Genomic DNA, 22,557 nt, shown 5'->3' with positions numbered 1-22,557 from the left:
AAGCAAAGCAAGGCATTGCCATAATTGACCTTTGCAGCAGGCTTCCTGTTTAATGTCAAGGTCCTGTGCTGATATAAGAGCTGTGGCAGTCTTGTAATCAGATCCATACACGGCTGGGATTTAACTACACTTTCAGGAAAGACAGAAGGGCTTAAATGGATTTCATTTCAAGGTTTTCTTTCAGGGAGATTTGACAGCACAGACCGCAACGCAGACCCGTCTACAAGCAGAAGAACTTCTGATTTGAGTTATTCAGATGTCAGCTTGTTCATTGTATCCTTAAGAAACACTTCATTTTTATTTGCAGTTGTAAAACTGTACGATTTGAAACAGTAAGTGAAATGTGAGGTTTGGTGTAGGTATTGTTGGTGAGATAAATTATCTTCTGGATTGACAGTAAGAGGTTTTTCAATTTACGAGGGATCTCAAGGTTTATCTAACTTAAGAAGTTATTGCTTTCAAACCCTAGATCAAGATCTGCATCAGTTAGCAGTTATTTTCCAACTCTTGAAAGTCTCCACTGAGCAATGTGAATATACAGAAGAGGAACGTCCAAATCTTTTGTAATCCTTAAAAACCCAAGCGTTAGTCCGTTACAAGGATGTTTTGGTGCTCTGGTCTAACAGTGTAAATATTCACAAAAACCAGATGTATCTGCACAATTTATCTACCGTGATGTTTAGAAGCCAGTGGCCCAATCGATGCCGAGGTTAGTGATCCTGCCGTCGCTCCTCAGCTTTGTGTTTAGCAGGAAATGTGGGAGCAGAGACATCTGTAAATGAATGGAGTGTCTGAGAAGGTTGGCGTCGTCTCCCCACCCCTCGTGGCCCATCGTAACCCCCAAGGAACTTGACACATTTTGCTCCTCTTTAGAAACACCTCTTTAGACATACCAGGGCGCCGTCGTACATTGTCATGAAGGACCTGCCTGACTGATGCTCTGACGACGGAAACTCAAACCTCGAGTTGGACTCACTGAGATGTAAATAGCACCGTGTTGGCAGGAAGACACTGATCCCGAAACTCCTCTATCAAGAATGTAGACAGGATTTTCACCCATAATGTTTTAATTTAGCATGTAAATACCAATTGTAGCAACACAGTGCCAGCTTTTGTTTACAGGAAGCATTTGTTGAGGGATGATACAGGTCTGAAATGGGCCGCATGGTGCCGGAGTTCAGTCTGAAGTGCATGTGAAGGACCTCATGTTGAGTTCTAAGGTCTCTCCCCCATCTGTCACTTAAAAGGGCTCCATACTCAAAGCACAAAGATGCCGAGGGGGTAAAGTGATGCAAACAAAGTGTGTGAGACAACGACTGGACAATGCTTGTTGTTTCTGTGGAGGTTTCAGACACAACAAAGTTTTGGGATTTTCACCTGGTGAATGCGAGGCTCTCGTCACTCAAAACTAATCTGTGAGCCGCAAAAACATTTCGAAACCCAATCTGAACCTAAGTTCCGATCCAGAATGTTCTTGTTATTTGTCAATAACCAGCTGGCAGCACATCCACATGCCTACGTGTCATGCACGAATCAGAGATAAGAGGCTAAATGAAAGCTAACCGTGACAGCTGCGGTTCACTGACTGTTTCCATTTGAAAAACCCACTTTTAAACTCTTGCTTCAATCCAGAAATGATGGCTTTTAAGAAAAGTCCTGCTTTTCATTTGACGGGAGAATTATCTACGGTTTTCTGGGGGCTTGGCTGATGATGAACAGCAGGCAGCGATGAAGGTATCCTCGTCAGAAAGTGAAATATGTTCGTTTATTAGTTTATCGTTGTGGTTTTCTTATTGCTGGCACTGACAACATTAAAGGGAAAATAATCTTTTTTTAATTAAGGAAAATGACCAGTTCAGTAAGCGGAATCTATTCGTACACGGTTTTTTCTTATTTTTGAAATTTTAATCTACGGATAATTAATTTTTCAAATTTCTCCAATGAATTTGAACAAATCTCTTTGACCGTCCATGGTAGTTTTGTGAATGCATCCTAATCCATGACAGTAACTGCGCATCCATTTGGTCCTGGGATCCTCCTGGGTGAAAGCTCTGCCGCCCCATTCATGATATTAGGTTTGATCCTCTTGAGATTACAGGGACAAAGGCCTACAGCTGGGAAACCTCTTCCTCCTCATACATTAGCACGCAGAAAACCTTCTAAATCATTTACGCAACACAAAACAATTCCTCAGCAAAACTGAAATACAGTTACATAAAGGGTTTGACTGAAGGCTAATAAATTGCAGTTTACATTTTTTTGGTTTCTGAAATATTTCTTTGGGTTTAATAGTATCCACTCATCTGAGGGTATTTGTCTCAATTACATGACATTGCAGTCGAAAATAAACTTGAAGCTCTGGATCAAACCACGTCTGATTGAAAGTGTATTTGAACATTTCCAAACCGTGGAGCTGGAGCTGAAGTCGTGACTTTAGGAGACACTGATGCATGTTCCCCAGTAATCCCCTCTATTCTAGCCTCGACTGCAGTGACCGTTTTAAAAACTCCAATGCAAACGTAACATTATCTCCGCAAAGCTGGTTTTCATCTTCTTCGTGGATTATCGATCATAACTCCATTCTGGCTCTGCTCCTCCATGACGTGAATTATTTCGTTATAATAACCCACCATGCTCCCCCCCCCACAACGACCCTCACATCTTCTGTGTTGCTTGGAAGGTGAGATGTGAAGATCAAGGGGCTGCGTGTTGATCCAAGCTCAGGAATGGAGAGCCTGTGTGTAAAAAGTCTGTGGACAGGCCCGGTCCTGCTGCAAGCTCCACAACTCCCACACACACACTCTGACCTCGTTGCCCATTCACAGCCGACTGCCATGTAAAACACATCAAGCCTCTCTGAAACCATCCCCCCACCACGCTGGCCCTGTGTATTGTAAATAAGGTTCATGCATATGGAGCTGTTGTAAAGCTGTTTGGCAAACACGTATTGAAGCCAGCGGTGGGTTCCAAGAGGAAGGGGAGGGGGATTGATTTGGTCCGCCTCAAAAGCAGCATGACAACGCCTGGCCCGCCGCCGCTCCCCACCGATGGCGCAAAAGGCCAGCCATGTTAGCAGTGGAAGCTGCAAGGTCAAGGTCCTGACAAGAGCTCAGCTCCAGTCACATCTTGAGCCAAAACGATACGTCGCGTTCCTGTAGCCGCGGCGTATCGTTTACAGCGTGCTTAATACTGGAGGAAAACAGAGCGAGAAGGAAAGCTATGTAACATTAGGAAGCTTTTCTGCTCCTTTTTTAAAAAAAAAAATTAGATTTTTAAATAGAACATGTGTTAGAGAGTGTTTGTGTGTCTAAATGCGGACGGACCACAATATCCTGTCACAATGCATTACGGCGCATATACTGTAACTGTTATATGATGTCCGAAATGATTAAAGAAAGATGTATGTCGTCTCGCGAGGAACTCGAGAACTTCGTTTTATATTTTCAAATAGCTTGAAAAATTTGGAGAAAATTCATCTCAGTTGGTATTTGTTGGTCTGAATTTATGTTTCTGTATTAGCTTTACATTTTTTAACTTGATCACATCTGAAAATTTCCTGTCATGATAATAAATTTTGTTGGATGATAAATTGTTCCAGAAAATATTTCAATAAACGATAATGAACATTGAACATTTTCAATTAATATAACAATTATGGCATAATTGGCAAATATGGCAAAGTTTGCTCTCTCAAAGACAAATATACTTTAATTTGGTACAGAACCATTAACACAAAAACTGCATGACATTTTGAACATCCAAGATAAAACATGACAACAAAACGCAATAAAAAAGAAAACACACACAACCAAAACCATAAATAAAATGGATTGTGAAGTCTCTAAATCATTACTAATCATTAGAATAGAAATTATCGAGCTCATTTGAGTTCATCCTGTAATTAATTGCTTATTGCGACAGGCTTTTGGAAAAGTGAAGACGATTTGGAAAAGTCCCTGATACTTTGTGTTCAAAGTATCCAGAAATGCCACAAAGTGTAAATGTAAAAATATTTTCTAAATAGTAAATAAAAAAGACATTTATAGGAGTTATTAGAGTTTCAGTAACCTTACAAGGCTCTACCCTGCATATCTAAGATCTGACTACATTCATTGTCCAAGTTTGGTGTTTGGAACAACAACGGTGCTTCTATTCACCACTGTGCTCTTCATTCGGATGTAATGTAAAATAAAATAGATAAACTGCATGTCACAGTAATAGGAATTGTCTCGTTACCTCTACCAACTTATTATGGTTTGAAAAATGGAGTGCTATTTTTAATTATACCATTCATGCAATTTATAGCATAAATAAAATGGCAAATTCTGCAGAGTTAAATCAACACTATGCCGAGTCTATTTGATCCTCATCAGAATTGGTGTTAATTTAACTCTTACAGAGTTATTTCAAAAATAGTTTGAGTAGTTATAATTTTTTCAAGTGTTAAAATTACTCAATATCTTATTGAAATATCTCTGAAAAGAGTTAAATTAACACCAATTCTGACAAGGACCAAACAGACTCGGCATAGTGTTGATTTAACTCTGCAGAATGTGCAGAGAAGAGTCCCCATCCAACTGTATGGAGCCCAGAGTAACAGCACCTGCCCTTCCCCACCTGCTGCTGTGCACTGCTGGTCAGCTGACTGAAAGAGGACAACATTTTCCTCTTGTCTGCAAGAAAAAAAAAGATATAATTTGGCTCTTTGGAAATTTTTCCAGACATAAAAAGCAGATATTTGTTTGACTATGTATACCAAAATAGTAAAAAAAAATATAAACGAAAGCATTTTCATACAAACTTTTATGTAAAAATTAATCTTTTATCAATGTATAGGAATAGTTCAAACCATGAGAATGTCATAAAAGTTGATGCCTAATTAGTAGAGAATGAGAAACACAGCCTTATAGTAAAACTATTTATATATTTTTTGACTGGCAGCTGAAAAGACAAAACATTTTGTCAGATAATTTTAGTCCCTGTATAAGGCGTTAGTTACCCTGGTCGTCTAAGGCGGAGGTTGGCAAAGCTAAGACTGGGTTTCAACAAATGTGGAATGATAATCCTCTAGAGAAAATAATAAAAATAACAGTTGGTAATACGTATTACGGCTAAAAATGTTAGAAGATGGAAAACCGCTTCAGGGTGGATAAAATAATATGTTGGCTTTGCTGTCTTTGTATCCCTTCTTAGATTACAGACTTTGCAGAAATAAATAAAACATTTAACTGACTCTCACGGTAATGAGTGTTGTCCGCTGACATTTTGCAAGTCATAAGCTTAACAGGTTGAGAACAACTGATCTGAGATTTGAGTGGATTAAACTGAGCTTCAGTGCTCGGAACAATAACAGGACTTTTGGATCGACTCGGCTCGGCTCGGCGGACTCTTTGGACTCTGATGCCTTTGTGATGCAACATAAAATAGATAAAGATTGCCATCCTTCTTTACTCTAATGCTTAAGTCCCAAATAAGTTTCACAAATAAGTCATTAAAATTTAATAGTCTTGCAAAATGTTCATTTACTTTCATTTCCCAAAGAGGACAATAAGATTAAACTGTTAAAACAGGTGTGGCGTTTTAAGAGTAAAAAAAAAAAATTCTGATCTAAGACATCATATAGAAATAACATTTACATTTACAAGACAATATCTTAGTGGTGACATAATGCAAAGCTCGATAAGGCACCACTAAATATCCTCGCAGGGATCTGTAATGGACTTTTACTGGCGTTTGTTAATAAAACCAGAGAAACCATAAAGATATCACTGAGCAGAAAAGTGAACGGACTATTTATCATCAGTGGCTGACTGGAGGTCTGTCCTCTCCAGCTCCCTGTGGGAATATGAAGGTGTTTCGCTCCGGGTCCAAACACCGGTGCAGCCCACGTTCTTATGCTAATACGGTTCTGACATCAGCAGTGAGATCAAAGCGGGGCAGGGGTATTTTAGAGCTCAGTCTGCCCCCACTCAGCTCACTTCCACTCCAGCCTCTCTGTCTGTCCCACACACACACACACACACACACGCAGGCTGCTGACCGGACACCGCTCACACACACCATGCGTACCTGTCCGGAGCCGATCCACCGCCCCGTCTTGGATTTTACTAAAGCTTCCGGCTGATAGGAACCAGGACAGCTGACCTGAAGGATAACCCGACCCACTGAGATTTAACTTTTTTTCCTCCTGGCTGCTTGTGCGGACTTGTGGAGCGGCGCGGTAAAGGTGAGCTGCGGAGAAATGGCTGGAGGAAAAGTTACGCTGTTGCTTCAGAGAGCGCGGTGTTCGGTTTAAATAATATGCTGCTGAACGGCATCGGCGGAACCGTAAGCTGTAGTAAGGTCCAACCTGCAGTTTATCATTTTATGGTAGGTGGTGAGAAATTCAGCTGGAGGTGATTTGAAGTCTGGCGATAGAAATATTTGGTCTGCTTCGACGGAATGTTTTGTCCTAAAAAGTATTTTTAATTAAATTTTGATTCGTTCATTAACTTTTCATCTGTGGTTAAAACTGTTAAAATGACAAAAAACAAACAAAAAAAAACAACAACACGAAACAAAAAAAAAAGCATCTTTCCGATAAAAGTAATGCAGCCTACTTAGCTAGCCCCCAATTGTTTATCCTAGATATTTTAACTGAGCTTAAACAGAGAATATAGACTGAAAAGAAAAAAAATTCCTCTCTCTGTGTGCGAGTGTGTGAGAGAGAGGGAAGAGAGAGTGCGTGTGTGCGTGTGTGTGGGGGGGTGTGTGTGTGGGTGCGTGTGTGTGTGTGTGTGTGCAGACCTACCTTTTAAACAGGAGCTTGGGTCAGTCTTGGTCACATGCAAATATCGGAAAGTAATTTAAACTCGTAACAAAGGCTTGAAATAGGCTTTCCTCGAGGATTTCTCATTGTTCCATCGACTGGCTAATTATTGTGTTGTATTTATCTCACAGTGAGAACCTGCAGAGCTTGAATAGCCGCTGCCACACACACACACTCACACATAAATCTAGACCAAGGCAACAATTAATATCGCCTAATTTAGTTAAAACGACTTCGAAAGCGACTCCGACCAATCAGCGCCGAGCTGCCTCGCGCTTTACTTGCGGCGTGCACGTTTCACGCGCTCTCTTCAAAGGCTTTCAGTTCATCAGTGGTTGTTTTTATCAGATCAGGCCTCAGATGATCTGCCCCGTCCCTCTGTCTCTACACAAATCACTGCCTTGATCTGAGCTGCTGTCTTGCTAATGAGATCCTGATCTGGAGTTTCTCACATTTTTTCCTTGTGACAATAAATTGAGTTAAAGGGGCAAAAATAAACTGAATATACTGAACAACTCCGCACTGCAGAATCCCTTAATTGGAATGAGTAGAAAATTAAAGTAGGACACTATTCGTTTGTGTTCCGTTTTAGATTCTATAAACAGTTGATTATTTTTGGTTGTGCCGTTTTGAGCATGTTTACAGCTGCAGAATAAAGATTTTTGTGAAAATGCAAACTATTCCATCGTCTTTAAGTTTCACTGCTGTTGCTTTTGTTTTCCCTGTGTTTATTGGCTGGAAGGAGCTACGGCAGAGGATTTTCCGTGCTGTATGATTGAATACTTGGCCTACAACAGCTGCTGGTGGATTCTGCCTTGAGAAGTTTTCCCATATTTGCTTTATTTATGTATTTTTTGTTCTCTCTGTTTCCTATTTCGACTCCCTTGATATTTTAGAGGCGGATTTCACCAAGTAAAATTAAGATGGAAAATAAAAAGGCAAAATAGTACAACTTTAAAATGCTCTTTCATGCACTTAGTTAAATTTAACCTAATGTGAAATTTTCAAATGTATATTGAAGTTGTGTTTTACATCTCCTGCAGAATTTCTTGTGTGCGTTGCACCAGTGTTGATATTCTCCTGATTTGCTGCAGGACTTTGTGACTGGGGGCCGGGCCATGTGCGTTGACCTCTGAGTGTGAGCTCTTTGTGTTTGTGTGAACTGGAAGCCATCATGAGGAGCGGCTCTCACATCCTGCCTCTCGGTGTGCTCACTGCTCTGCTGCTGTCTCAGGTCTGCTCGGGCATCAAATGGCTGTAAGTATCCTCCACAATCCTTCCATCTTGTTCTGTAAGCAGAAAACGTTTTTTTCTTCCCCCAGCTTAATGTGTAAACTGTTTTCACCGAAGATTTGGAACTTTGCTTGCTGGATGTTTTCGGAAAGTGGAAAAGCTCACGTCAGCTTGGAAACAGACACCAGTTTTCCGTGGAGTTCCACTGCGTATTCTGTGTGTTTGTATCCGATGACAGGGGAGAGCGACTGAGCCGCTGCTTATCGAAATTACAAAGGAAATTGTAATTGTTTCATTACTTTTAATGCGGCGTAAAGAAAAATCAACACAACGTCGCACGTTTTTACGTCGGAGACGGCGAATGTGACGAATTCTGGCGGCAGAAGAAGAGCAGAAGGGTAAAATGAGTTGGCGCCGCGGTGGTGTCACCGCTTTCTGTGTGTAGTCTAGTTAGGCCTCAAATTATAAAAAAAATGATTTCCCTGTAGCTGGAAGATGAAATACCGAGGCTGATTGCCTTTACTCACTGTAATGTTAAAGCAAACAACCATTTTCACAAGAGGTTTGGAAAGTCCATAAAATTCCCAGGTTGCTATTTTGGATTTAGTTTATGTTTGAGGTGAATGTTTGCTATTTTTGTCTTTTGTTGCAGAAAGTTTACAGAGATGCACCGATATGATTTCTGATTTGGTTTGAGCTCAAACCCGCTCCTTTTCATTCTGTGTATTCTCCTGGATAACTTTAATGCATATAAACTCATTTGTGTAAACTAGGCTGGTTTGATAACCTTAAGTGAAAATACAACAGCGTAAAGTTGTGGTACAATGTAGATTTTTTAAATAATAAAAAAAAGACATTCATAGCATGATTAAATAACTTTTATTAAACTAAAGCGCCAACATTTTTTTACACTGCTTCTGAAAGAAGACAACATATTAATTATTACATTTGGTGCTATTTTGATTTTAAAGCGTAGACTTAAGCAAAAATTAAAAAGTTATTTTCAACTACTTATTGCACAGAATATGATCTCTTTTGGCTGTGTGTTTTTTTACCGCTCTATTAGTCAACCTTTTTGCTGCTTTAGCTCGACAGTCGTGGTTTTAAGACAGCATTATCTTGATAATGGTGACAGTTGGTTTTGTTTGAAACTGACAGATTGAGCGATCTGAAACTGCCAGTCTTACAAACGAGGGGAAAAGTGCGCAGCAACGGGTTGGGGAGGGAAGCACAGCACTACTTCGCTCTGCAGAGATGGGAAAAACTGAACGTCTGAAAGACTGAAGCAGGTTTTATGGTTTTGAAAATCTAATTATGAAACCAGCAAAAAACATTATATTTTGACAAATGACATCATCAGAAACGCCAAAAAGTAATCAGAGTCAAATTAGCAGTGACAGAGGTGGACGTAGAATAAAAAAATAATAAAAATGATGATTAAGACTATGTTTTTTTTAAGGAAACTGAATGGTACAGAGTTCACAGCGCCACAAATATTTCTCTTGAAAAATATTCCTATTTGAAATAAGCTTCTTCAGGACGCCACACTTAAAGAGGTGTGCAGTTTAGTGACTTATATGAGCCGCTGCTTATCGAAATTATAAAGGAAATTGTAATTGTTTCATTACTTTTAATGCGCTGTGAAGTAAAATCAGCACAACGTCGCACGTTTTCACGTCGGAGACGACGAATGTGACGAATTCTGGCGGCAGAAGAAGAGCAGAAGGGTAAAATGAGTTGAGTCGTGACGTGATCATATTTTCAAATTTACCGATACTTGTTGATGCTCTCGTGGAAAAAACAGTGGAGAAAATAGTAAAAATAACATTTACATTAACTGGAATTTCTCGTGACAACAATAAATCAAAATTCTTATCATGACATGAAATTTGTCACATTAAATGATACAACGCCTAAATAAAATGTTAAAGATATATATTGATCAATGTTCCAGTTATTACAAATGAAGGGGAAAGTTTTGATTTAAAGGAACTCAGTGTTTCGGCAGTTTTGCTATTTTCTATTAGTTTGTTTTAGATTAGTGAAGCTTAAAAAATGAACACTGCCTGTTTGGCTCTGACTCTGGAGATGCAGAGTAGAACCTTGTTATTGTGTAAAATCTGTTTCAACAGAAAAAAAACAAACAAAACTAGAAAACTAGAAAACATGCATCAGTCATGCATCAAATCACGCTTTTCTTCCGGTGTCAGTCACCGGCTGGCTGATTCCTGCATCACTGTGTGTGTCTACTGTGAATCCACGCCTTTGTGCGTTCTCCGTGGCTGAAGGACACGCTGGCAACACCTCAGCAGGTGTGCCAGTGAGAAGCCTGAGTGAATGTAAGTGGGAAAGCTGCAGAGCCCTGATCTCGCTCAGCAGCGCAATACAAAACAGATGCAGCTGTAAACACCTGCGAGTGCTGGCTCAGTTCGAGCCCAACCCAGTCGTACCAGTGGCGGCCCCTCTCTGCTAACGCGGAACAGGCGCTGCAAGCTCGGTCCCTAACCTGCTTTAATATCTGAGAATGTTGTAAACCGAATCCGTCCAACTTCTCATTGTCTGTTCTCTGCTGATTCATGTCAGACTGAAGTCTGTCTGTGCGTGCCAAAGCAGGGGTTAAAGTGCAGGCAAAGACAGAAATCAAACACTTGGCAAAAGCAAGGAATAAATCTCGCAATTTTATCCTTATATAAGTGATACTTTCGCAAATCAAGGAATCAATATATTTTAACTGTCAGGACCAAAATCAAAATATGTGGAGTAAACAAGTCAACAATAAGCAATAAATCTGTGAATCGCATTATAAATGAAAATGAGAGCTATAATTTTCATTTGCGTGCTTCTTTGTATCGTTTGCGTAATCTTTAAAGAGAGGCTCCACTTTAATGTTATTAAAAAGCCGCCATTTTGAAATATGCTGCAAACATTTGACACGATACAAAGCTTTCACTGTGTTTTTACAAAAGTCCAAACAGGCATTTTTGCCCGTTTTTCCTGTCTGAGCCTAATGTTTTGAATGGCAATTTTGTATTGTTGATGCTCCATATTCAATTTTATTTATTGTTTCGGCTGTTTCATTTATTTGCTTCGGATATTTAAAATGTCTTCCAGGTTTAGAAATAAATTTTAGAAATTAATGTTATTTTTTCTTTTAAATCTTTGAGGTGTATTTGCATCAATATGCCATTATTATTATTATTATTATTATTATTATTATTATTATTATTATTATTATTATTATTATTATTATTATTATTATTATTTTAACAGTTAGAAAAATAATCTCAAAATGACAACATTATTGTTTTTTATGTCCGGCAAAATGCGCTAACATTTCAGACTTAACACGGAGCGTATTACGCTGATCGAAAGTGCGTTTGTTTGTGTTCTCTCGCTGCTTGCAGAGCGCTGTCACACACACCGGCCTCTAGACCCGTCAACCAGACGCAGCACTGCAAGCTGCTCCCCGGCATGGTGTCCTCCCAGGCGCAGCTGTGCCGCAGCAACCTGGAGCTCATGCAGACCATCATCCAAGCCGCCCGCGAAGTCAAGAAAACGTGTCAGAAGACGTTCGCCGACATGCGCTGGAACTGCTCCTCCATCGAAATTCCCCTCAACGCCACCAAGTATCGGCCGGACCTGGAGAGAGGTACGGCGGTGTAGAGAGAGAGAGAGAGACCACTGTGTTTCAAATGCAGATGGGCATTTATTGTATCGTTTATCACTTATCGTAATAAATTTCTTACTGTGACGATAAGTTCAAATTATTGTTAGTTTTACTATTTTCTTCAGTTTTTTCCATTGAGATTATCAATAAACATCAATAAATTTGAAAATATGATTAAATTAAATTACTATGTGCATTTAGTGACACAAATCATACTTCTTCCTTTGACTGGTGTCCTAAAGAAGCGTATCACAAATGTTTTCGAGAGCAGTATTTGTGGAGGTCTGATTGTTGTGTCATGCAGCCACAGCCATAGCTAAGGTTCCCTTAAAAAAATGAATAAATACCGTCAATTTTATCATTATCACAATAGTAGCACAAACTATTGTGATACAATTTTAAGTCAACATCGCCCACCCCTAGTTCCAAATCTAAGCAAATATTTAAAGCCACACGAGTTTGGATTAAAAACAGGCTTTTCATGATCGGCGTGTAATTTTGCTGCCAGTAAAAAAATTCCCATCGCTTTAACACGAAGAACCCGTAGAAAGGAATTGAACCGAGGCTGTTGCTTGGTGTGGTAATTTGGTTTGGTATGTCTGAAACCCAGTTTTCTCAGGCCGCATGCCTGCTAGGACTGCAGTTTGATCCAGCGGTTTCCCATTGCCAAAGAACCTTGAAACAGTCAGTGGTAGTTTCAGGGATGGCGCGTTGGGAATAGCAAGGAGGGGTTTTGGGACGTACAGCGCTCATTGAACAGGACATGGTTGCCTTGGGGTAAATGAGCAGTCTGCACCGGACAGGAAATGGCTCATCGCTGACCGGGCCTGGCTTTGATCTAACCGTGATTCCTTCCCGTACCTCCGATTGCTCCCATGCTTTGACATTATGTGTGCGGCACATCACTACCAATCTCATCAGCGCTCACTCTACGTTAGAGCATGAGAACCGGTGGTTATGTATGCAGGTCTCTGGTTTTTTGTTCTAACAAAACCAAAGAAAGCACTTAAGAAAAGGAAGAACAGACTGGACATTAGAGAGGTAGAATAACAAGCAGAGCGGGTTTAAATATGGGAATCAAAAGCGTGTTTTTTATCCTTTTTCCTTGTTATTTTAATCTGAGCATCTTTAAATGAGTGAATAGTGATGAAAGCTGCAATTTGATCCTTTAATTGCTTTTAAACAGAGCCTTGCAGAGGTATGCCTTAAGTCAGGGCTGTCAAGCTCATTTTCATTTTGGACCAAATCAAGATTGTGGCAGAATGTATCAATAAAACCCATTAACTAATTGTTAGACTATTAATAAATAGCTGTCTCTCCGTTCAATGAGTTCTTCTTAGAATTAAATATTTGTGAAAATATAAACTTTTTGAAGATGAAAACATTGATTTCATTCATAAAATAATATTTGAGCACACACCAGATTTTGTTTTAAGTCTCTAGCACACAGAGGTCAACATAAAAAGTTATGGTGGGCCCGATTTGGCCCCTTTTCTGTGAAATCTTTTCTAAGACTGAAATCTGAATAGTGTGTCGTGTATTTGACTTCATACCCTAGCTCAGTCAACTCATTGTGTTGCATTTACAGCTGCAGGTCTTTTAGGGTATGTCTCTAACAACTTTGCACATCTAGGCACTGAGTTTTGTATCTAATCAAACCTCAAGCTCAGTCAAGCTGGCAGGAGAATCTGTGAATAAATGTCGATGAGGTCATTGTAACACCTGAGCATGCTTTGATTTAAATATATTTTGTAGCTCTTACTACATGTTAGTGGTCGTTCTCCAGCTGGAAGATGAACCTCTACCACCTTTTGCAGCCATTTTTAAATACAGCATAATTATTTGCTTCTCATTTGTGTTTTTCTTCTACATAAATTAATAAAATCAATGATGGTTGTGGTTGTTAAGTTAACAAAATGTGAAAATGTTGCAGGAGTATGATGACTTGTAGCGTAAATGTAATATACATCATAAATGTAGCGTACATCAGTGTTTCCATATGTCAGGGGTGTCCACGGTTTTTGTAAATTACCAAAATGTAATCACAGAATAATTTTATTGTCTATTATTTTCTTATCTTCTGAACAATTAAATACAAATGCAACAATTTATTGAAACGAAGTGGAAAAGAGCAAATTATTATAAAGTCAAAAACTGATTTATTGGAAATGCAAAATCTATACGTATATATTTTTCTATAGTCTTAGCTTAACTACCACTCTGAATTTGTTGATATCATCTCAATGCAGTTAGCGATTAATCGATTAGTAAATTAGTTGACAATAATTGATTCCTTATAATTAATTGTTTCAGCCCAAAACCATGATATTAAAATAAGAGTAAAAAAATAAATAAAAAATTAGGTCCATTTGCGACAAGAGAGGCCACACAAATGTTGCTCCTAATATTCTGACCCGTCTCTCAGGAACGAGGGAGGCCGCTTTTGTGTACGCGTTGTCGGCGGCGACCATCAGCCACACCATCGCCCAAGCCTGCGCCTCCGGGGATCTACGGATATGTTCGTGTGGCCCCATCCCCGCAGAAATCCCAGAGCCCGGCTACCGCTGGGGCGGCTGTGCCGACAACCTCAACTACGGCATCTTCATGGGCTCCAAGTTTTCAGACGCCCCCATGAAGATGAAGCGCTCCAGTTCCAGTGCCAACAAACTGATGCAGCTTCACAACAGTGAAGTCGGGAGACAGGTACGCGGGTGTTAGAGGAGGAGTTCTGCTAAGTTATTCTTTCTAGATGTGGTGAGTTAATCCAGATTCGTTGATGTTCAGGCACTGAAAGAGGCGCTGGTGATGAAGTGTAAATGCCATGGTGTTTCTGGGTCCTGCTCCATAAGGACCTGCTGGAAAGGCCTCCAGGACCTCAGGGAGATCGCCATGGACCTCAAGTCCAAGTACCTGTCTGCTACCAAGGTGGTTTACCGGACCATGGGCACCCGCAAGCATCTTGTCCCCAAAGACATTGATGTCAGGCCGCTGCGGGAGAATGAAATGATCTATTTGCACAGCTCCCCGGACTTCTGCACCAAGAACGAGAAACTGGGTTCTGTTGGAACGCAGGACAGGTAAGAAGCAGCATTTGGATCTCTCTGTCTCTTTCATTCCTAAAATGACCTGTGCAGTTCCACGTACCGTTGTGCAGTAGAAATGGGTCCGTATCGTAGCAGAAACACCTGAGGCAAAATACCACAAATCAACCTGTCATCTGATTCACCAAAAGTATAGAATAAAGTGCTAAAGTATTGTACGTTGATCCAAAGGCTTTAAACTGAAAAGTAGGGCTGAAACAATTAATCGCCTTAATCATGATGATTAAAATAATCAACTAATCTAGTATTTAATTTGTTGTTACTGTATATTTGTTTAAAAAAAATTGGCACTTGCTGAAAAACGTGTTCAGAGCAGTAATTAAGCCAAAAATGTTATATAAATATACATTTTGCACTACTGATAAAAAGAAAAGAAAGCTTTAGTTTCACCAAATTTTGTAAAATTAAATAAATACATAAAATAAAATTTTCCTATTAAGCAACTTTTGCTTTCCAAATACTAATCAGTTAATCCAAAAAATAATAAACAGTTTAGCCTACACTATATTGATGCATGTTATTATTACAAGTATCTTTTTAGCTGCAGATGCATCGTTTGCTTCAAACGATCAAGCAAAAAAAATAAATGAATGCTAGGTTATTGAATTTTATTAACTAAAATTTACATTTTGGTGCACAAATTTGAATTTGTTTTTTATGCGCATCTTTTAATCTATTTTTGGAAGATGGTGTTGGCACCTATACTCACTGCTCCACAGGAACTCACTTTTAATCTCCATCATCTCAATATGAAAACTTTAACCATTAATGACTGAAATTTTAGAGGCATGTTTTTCAGATCAGGATAAAAACTCTTCACCAGAGGAAGAGATTTTCTACCCTTTTTCTAACTTGCGGACCCTTGGAGTTTTGTGGAGGGAGAGCGAAGCATTTCTCATTGGCTACATTTTTCCAAAATAATCATTTTGTCATATCACTTTGAAGTAGTCAGAAAAGTTCATATTTTATGTAAACTGCAATCATAATGGATTATAAACCATCAGTGCTTGATTAAAGCCATCAGTGGAGAAGCAAAGAAAGAAAGGAAGAAAGGAAGAGGGAAGGAAAGGAAGAAGGAAAGAAAGAGCCTCCTCTTACTGAACTGATTATAATTCAGTTTCACAGTCTAAATGCTGTAAAATAATCACTTTATGGCTAAAACCTCGGGATTTAATCACAGCTGTTTTATCTCTTCTATCGCCACACAAACAAAAGAACACGAGGTCTGGAGATAAATGCTACAGTTTAGCAGAGCGTTTTGCTGCAGGCGTCACTGTTCAAAGCAATATTGTTCAATGTTTGAGGTAAAAGAAATAAATCCTCCATAACCTCCGATGGGTTCTGGGTTAGATTTGTAAGCGTGACTCATATCAGTACCAGACAAAGGAGGAAATGACCAGTCCCGAACGTCTGCTCATCCAGGAAGTGAACTCCAGTGAAGTGCCGCCCGCTGTGCCTTTTGCCGCCGTTTATTTCCAGGCCGGCTGATAAAAAGCGGCGGCCCCTGAGAGCGTGCCGTCTGCGTCCAATCCGCCCCCCCCCGTCTGAGCATGTGCCGCTGAAAAGGCCACTGTGAATGTAGCGCTTGTGTTGTTATCTAAAACAATTACTAATGGAGTTATTCTTAGCGCCGAGGGCCCCTCAAGCTGATATTGCTCTGAGTAGGCGGCAGAAACGGGGATCTAGCCAGCAGTGGTCAGAGATAAAGATGGACCCATTTTTTTGGAGAAGACATCAGACAGGAGAGAACCCGTAGAATCCCAGATTTAATTAAAGTCGCTAAATTTAAACATCTCTGTTGCAGTGGATTACAAACAAAGGAATGGAAAAAAAAGTCCAGATTTGTTCCTGTGTCAATGTTTGGTTTCCTTTTATTGTGGATCACAATGAATCTTTCATTCTTCAGGAGGAAGAGGGTCATACTTTGGTATGGATGCCATCACTGCCATATTAGGCCATCTGAGCAGCTGACAGATTTGTTTTGTTATAAATGTCATAGAACACATGACTGTTAAATCATGAGTCCTGCAGTCTTGTGCCACTTATCACAGATAAGCAGAGGACCGGCTTAATGTCGAGGACACTTTCAGAGGGCAGTGCATGGTGATAACAAACCAGAAACACAGTTTATAACATCATGCTTTATACTCATAAGTGTTTACACCATGACTGTCACATCAATACTGGCTGATACTCAGCCTGTGGGGCATGAGGTGACACTCATTTTCTTGAGCTGAAATTTGTTTTTAAAATAATAAAGAAAGCAAGAACTGAAAATAATTTTTATCTTGAAACTGAACTTGAAGAATGCACTTCACTTACATTTATTATTGTTTTCTGTAGCTATATTTTCTGTATTTTATTCATTTATTCATTCGTACGGGTTCTGTTGCCAACCCGTTCGAGGCCAGGTGAATTCTGTGGTGAGAAAGCACCGAGACTCAAACAGTCCCCAGAAATTTGCCTTTTGCCTAATGCAGCATGATTGTCCTAAATATCATTCCAGGTAGCATTAAAAAGGTCTTGAAAAGTCTTAAATTTGACTTGCTGAAACTTGCAGATACCATATGTAATAGGCCACAGCTAAAAGTTAGTTGTTCTATGTAATTTCAGAGAAATCTGCAGAGCTTTAGATGTTGTTCTGGGTTCTTTTAGGACCTAAAAACTTGGGCGTTTCTTTGGAAGCCATCCGGTCTTGGGAAAGTTCACTTCTGTTTCATGATATTTTAGTGACTAGGTCACTCAAAAGTTAAAAATTGTATTATGAAATATTTTTTAATGATTTTGGTTCTGTGTTGCTTTATTTGAACCTATGATATGATAGAGGGGGTATTATGTATTTTCCAGGCACACGGTGCCATTTTATAGCACAATAAATTAACTATATGACCTTCAGTTGTTATGAAAATACTGTGTATGCAAAAAATAACTTTAAAGTATTACGGCCTTATCTGACGTCTTGAAATTGGCCTCTGTCTCTTTAAGACGCTCCTACCACTTCTGACACTCCCAGTTTAGCATGTCAGCGCAACAATACTTCTCTGTGATGCTGTTTACAGTCATTATTAGGAATGCTGTAGTTTGTATGATAAGCTCAGATGTTTGCTAATCTGTGGGTAAATAGGTGGAGCATTGTATGAGCAGGCATTCAGGCACTCCTCATTGGTTGCCATGGGAGATTCAAGGATTTCTGCTACATGCATAAATGTATCAAAGCCAAACTCCAGTTAAGTTTTGATGAGTGAATAATATTATAAGATGACATAAAGCTCCAAAAAGTCAACTTATAAAGAGGACATACATGAAAAAATAATAATAGTATTGGGTGCCATCTATTGACACCAAAGCTAAAACTGTCCAAAATTAAATTGCTGCCTCTCTATAGCCATCAAATTTCTGATTTTATGTGTGCCAGCAGTAATCTGTGTATTTCTTAACACAATAGTTAACTTTGTTCGTCCCTTTCTGCCAGCTAAAAAACTATCGCTGGCTTAGTAAAAACCCAAGTGGGATTCTGCCAGCATTCCATCCATCCATTTTCTAACACCCTTGTCCCTAATGGGGTCAGGAGGGTTGCTGGTTCCAATCTCCAGCTACGTTCTGGGGCGAGAGGCGGGGTTCACCCTGGACAGGTCGCCAGTCTGTCGCAGGGCAACACAGAGACACACAGGACAAACAACCATTCACAAACACACTAAAACCTAGGGAGAATTTAGAGAGCCCAATTAACCTGACAGTCATGTTTCTGGACTGTGGGAAGAAGCCGGAGAACCTGGAGAGAACCCACCATGCACAGGGAGAACATGAAAACTCCATGCAGAAAGACCCCGGGCTGGGAATTGAACCCAGGACCTTCTTGCTGCAAGGCAACAGCTCTACCAACTGCGCCACTGTGCAAGCCTTCCAGCATTCCCAATAGATGAAATGGGATCACTTGCTGCATTGGCTTGTCATGTCCTGGGAAGACCCTATACTTTGACCTTGAGCAGAATCCTGATGTTTGCATCTAACCCTGCAGATGTTTTGTCCTCTTACTCCTGACTCTGCTAACGTGACCCGTGTGGAGGCCCCCTAGCTCCCTCTGATGCAGCAAGTCTGACGCCCTCCATCCCACCTCCTGGTTCTCCCTCACTCCCTCCTGCAGTGGTCATTAGTTTAGAGGCTCTTTCACCCTGCTGGTCATTAACACCCCGCCACCATAAAACCAAACAGTTACGTTCAGAAGGCCGAGCCAAAGAAAGGGCGGGTCGCCTGGTGTGTCCCGTTTGATTTATGACAGGACTATTCTTTGCTCATTCGGGATGCCCCCGTACCTCTGGAATGAGAGGCGCCAAAGCAGCCATTGCTCAAAGTCATCAAAATGGAAGAAAAAATTGTTTGGAATAAAGAGAGCACGACCTCTCGGTCACAACCTCTCAGAAGATGATTGAAGGGCCAGCAGGGGCAAAGGCTTTTAGAATTACAGTGTAAATGAATTGAGTTGAAAGGGATTTTTTAAAAACATTCATTCACCTCATTTTAACTAGAGATAGAAAAATCTATTTTGCAAGTTATTCCGGACCAAAACAGAAACATTTTTAGGTGCAATCTACCTTTACAACAAGATCTTTCCAAATCCTTTAAAACCGCTTAAAAAGTGTTCAGACATCAGCTTCTGTTGTAATTCAGACATTCTGTAATTGATTCCAGACATAGGAGCAGTATGTAGCAAAGACAGGGTCCAGTTCACATTGGACCCTCGGGACCACGGGAAGGTGTAGGTAGTATCCCACCGTCTGTTGGTAGATTTAGCTTAGCAGACATGGAGGTGGATTTCCAAAAATGGATTTAGAAATCTGTGATTTAGTCTTCAGGTAGAGACCAGCTCAGAGAAAAAAAATAGTCTGTGGAGAGAGCTTTGAGATTTGTTATAAATCTAAGATAGCCATGCTAGGCTGAGTCTAACATGCAGACAGTGAGAGGCAGAATGCATGTTTCCAACATATACAACCTCTTATAAGCTATACCTGCCTGGCTTCAATAGGAACAGGGCTGATTTCTAGAGTTGGACAGATTGCAGTTTTCTGAACCACGATTTTTAAACCGATACCAAATTTGGCTGACACAGATTTTTTTAGTTTGAAAAGTCACTAAGTATAGCGACAAAAGTTGCAAAGTTGGCATCAGTGGGGTGACTGTTTTTAACCGCGCACACGCAGACGTGTCCTAGTTGGCGGATAAGATCGGCTTCTCACGTAAATCTCAGCCGATCTCCCAAAATTAGGGAAATTTCGGTAGATTTATCTTTGGACCCCTAATGATTTCTAAAATAAAACGGCATCTTCAGCTGAAATTTCTGCACTAACTGCTAAATGTGTAGTTTAAATGTGAAACTGTCGTATGAAACATGGTAACTTTGAGCTATATTCTTAAAAATAACCTGAGTTTGGATTTTTCTGCATTAAAACATATTTATAGTGAAAGAGTTCATTTTTGAACAGCACTGAGATAATTTTGAATCTTACTGAATGCCTCTTCCTGTGTGCTGCCAGAACATGAAACGACTGTATTATCAGCATATAGATGGATGTAAGTATTGGAGGAAGATTGATAATGTAAATGATAAAAGTAGTGTAGAAAGTAGAATGTTTTAAGCATTCTCAAAACAAACCTGCTTATGCAATCAGAACCATTCAATAAATTAAAATATTAAAAAGTATATTTATGTTAATTATGATGGTTTTCCACTTAGAGTCAATAAAAACTTTTAAAATTAGAATGTGCATAGACCATTAAAAAAACCAAACTTTTAAAAACAGAAATGTGGACTTAATGAAAAGTATATTTAATACGTGCCTAAAGGTTCTTTTTGTAGTTGCACTGTCATTGATTGCTAAAACCAAAAATATGTCCAGTTCTCTTTCAGTCTGTTTATGTTTGTTGTACCATAATGTATTTTTTTATTTTTGCTATTTTAGATGTGAAAATGTTTCGTTCTAAAACGCTTTCACTGAGGGGAAGTCTCCTTTTTTTTCTTCTTTTTTTTTTTATGCAGGCAGTGCAACAAAACATCCGTTGGCAGCGACAGCTGTGACCTGATGTGCTGCGGCCGCGGCTACAACCCCTACACAGAGCTGCTGGTCGAACGCTGCCACTGCAAGTACCACTGGTGTTGCTACGTAACCTGCAAAAAATGTGAGCGCAACGTGGAGAGATACGTCTGCAAGTGATCCACCGGCGGCCCCCTCGGCTTCGTATCGAGCCCCCTCCCCAGGCTACAGATTAACCAAAGCACTACTGTACCCAGAAGGCTTACTTCAGTCTTCAGCTTTAGCATGCGTATCTCGACAAGAGTTGGTATATTCTTCTGCAGTACCAATATCACGTTTCATCTCCAAAACTTCCAACTGGGCTTCGAGGTTTCTTGATGGGAAAAGTGTGGAAAGAGGACAGTCCTAGCGGGTGTTATTCGCTGTCATGTTAATAATCATAATCCCTCACCCTGTGACAGAGATACGGGAAGCCAGTCTAAACATATCTCTAGTAAAAAGAAATAATATTGGATTTTATGCTGGAGGATATGTTTGGCCTCCTTCCCTGGATATCAAAGGGCTCTCATGGATTCACATTTTTTTAGGTACTATCAAAACTTTTTTTTTTTTCCTCTGGAGCAATACACCACAGAGGAACACAAAGGGAAAACCTCACGTACTTTTCAATCACAGAACATTTTTGCGGTTGATGCCTGGGACTCGTCACGTGCCCCGCCTGGACCACGACTTGCCTGATTCCCTGTGGAACGAGAGAAGAAATCAAAGAACTCTGTGAAACGGTGCATTATCTAAATTTCGTCTGACATGCAGGCAGATCAAAATATATTCTATTTTTCAGAGCATATGAGCGTAACTCATGGATTTTGTAAACCACTTTTGTGTGGGTGTATATACTGTTATTTTGTATACTGAAATAAAGAAATAAGTATTTATAAAATATCCCATAACCTCACAGACTTTATGCATTTTAAATTAAACACCATTAAGAGTCATGTTGTTTCATATCATTTAAAGCAACTGCAGCATATTTTGTATTAAAACAGATCATCTCAGCATTCCTCAAAGACATATTCATACCACTTGAACTTCAATATTATTTACTGGACTTTAATGTGATAGACCAACACAAGGCAGTGCATAGTTGTGAAGTGGATGGAGAATAATAAATGGGTTCAAATAAAAATCTGAAAAATGTGGTTTGGATTTCTCTCTGAGTCAACACCTTGTTTGAGAACAATTGCAGCAGCAGATCTTCTGGGGTATTTTTCTGTGTGTTTTGCACATCTAAAGATGGACATTTAAACCTTTCTTCTTTCAAATCAGCGCAGGCTCAGTCAGACTGTACGAGAGTTTCTGTGAACAGCTAATGTATGTTTAGGATTGTTGTCCTTCCTTCCACTTCAGCTCTGACCAGCTTCCCTCTGCATGCGGCATCAAAGCATCCCCACAATCAATGGCGGGCACACCTCCGCTGAAGCGCTAATAGCCGACATAATTGTTCTCTTTGCACGGTCACATAGACGTTTATATCCATGCTCTTTTTTTAAGAGTATGTATCTTTATCTTGCTTATGCAGCAGTTTTGTTTCCTCTCCTCAATTTCTCTCTGTTTTTCCCATATGACTTTATGTCAAATATGTACTGGAACAAAATAAAACATGGACAGTGGGGAACAAGACATAAAGATAAACACAACATTTAAGTGCCTTATAAAGCA

The 22,557-nt window shown here is 39.8% G+C and overlaps 1 protein-coding gene across 1 annotated transcript; it reads left to right on the top strand.

The window, feature by feature from the left end:
- The first annotated feature begins 5,995 nt into the window (after positions 1–5,995).
- wnt11 (wingless-type MMTV integration site family, member 11) lies at positions 5,996–22,037 on the top strand. Its single transcript, XM_044141264.1, has 6 exons — positions 5,996–6,226; positions 7,903–8,065; positions 11,446–11,690; positions 14,134–14,411; positions 14,493–14,785; positions 20,844–22,037. Exons 2-6 carry the CDS (start codon positions 7,983–7,985, stop codon positions 21,016–21,018), a joined length of 1,074 nt encoding a protein of 357 aa, XP_043997199.1. The 5' UTR covers positions 5,996–6,226; positions 7,903–7,982; the 3' UTR covers positions 21,019–22,037.
- The last annotated feature ends 520 nt before the right edge of the window (positions 22,038–22,557 follow it).

This window comes from Gambusia affinis, linkage group LG15 (genome assembly GCF_019740435.1).
Source record: "Gambusia affinis linkage group LG15, SWU_Gaff_1.0, whole genome shotgun sequence".
NCBI classification, from domain to species: Eukaryota; Metazoa; Chordata; class Actinopteri; order Cyprinodontiformes; family Poeciliidae; genus Gambusia; species Gambusia affinis.
Note: the sequence above shows the minus strand (reverse complement) of the source record. Positions and strands in the feature narration are given on the sequence as shown.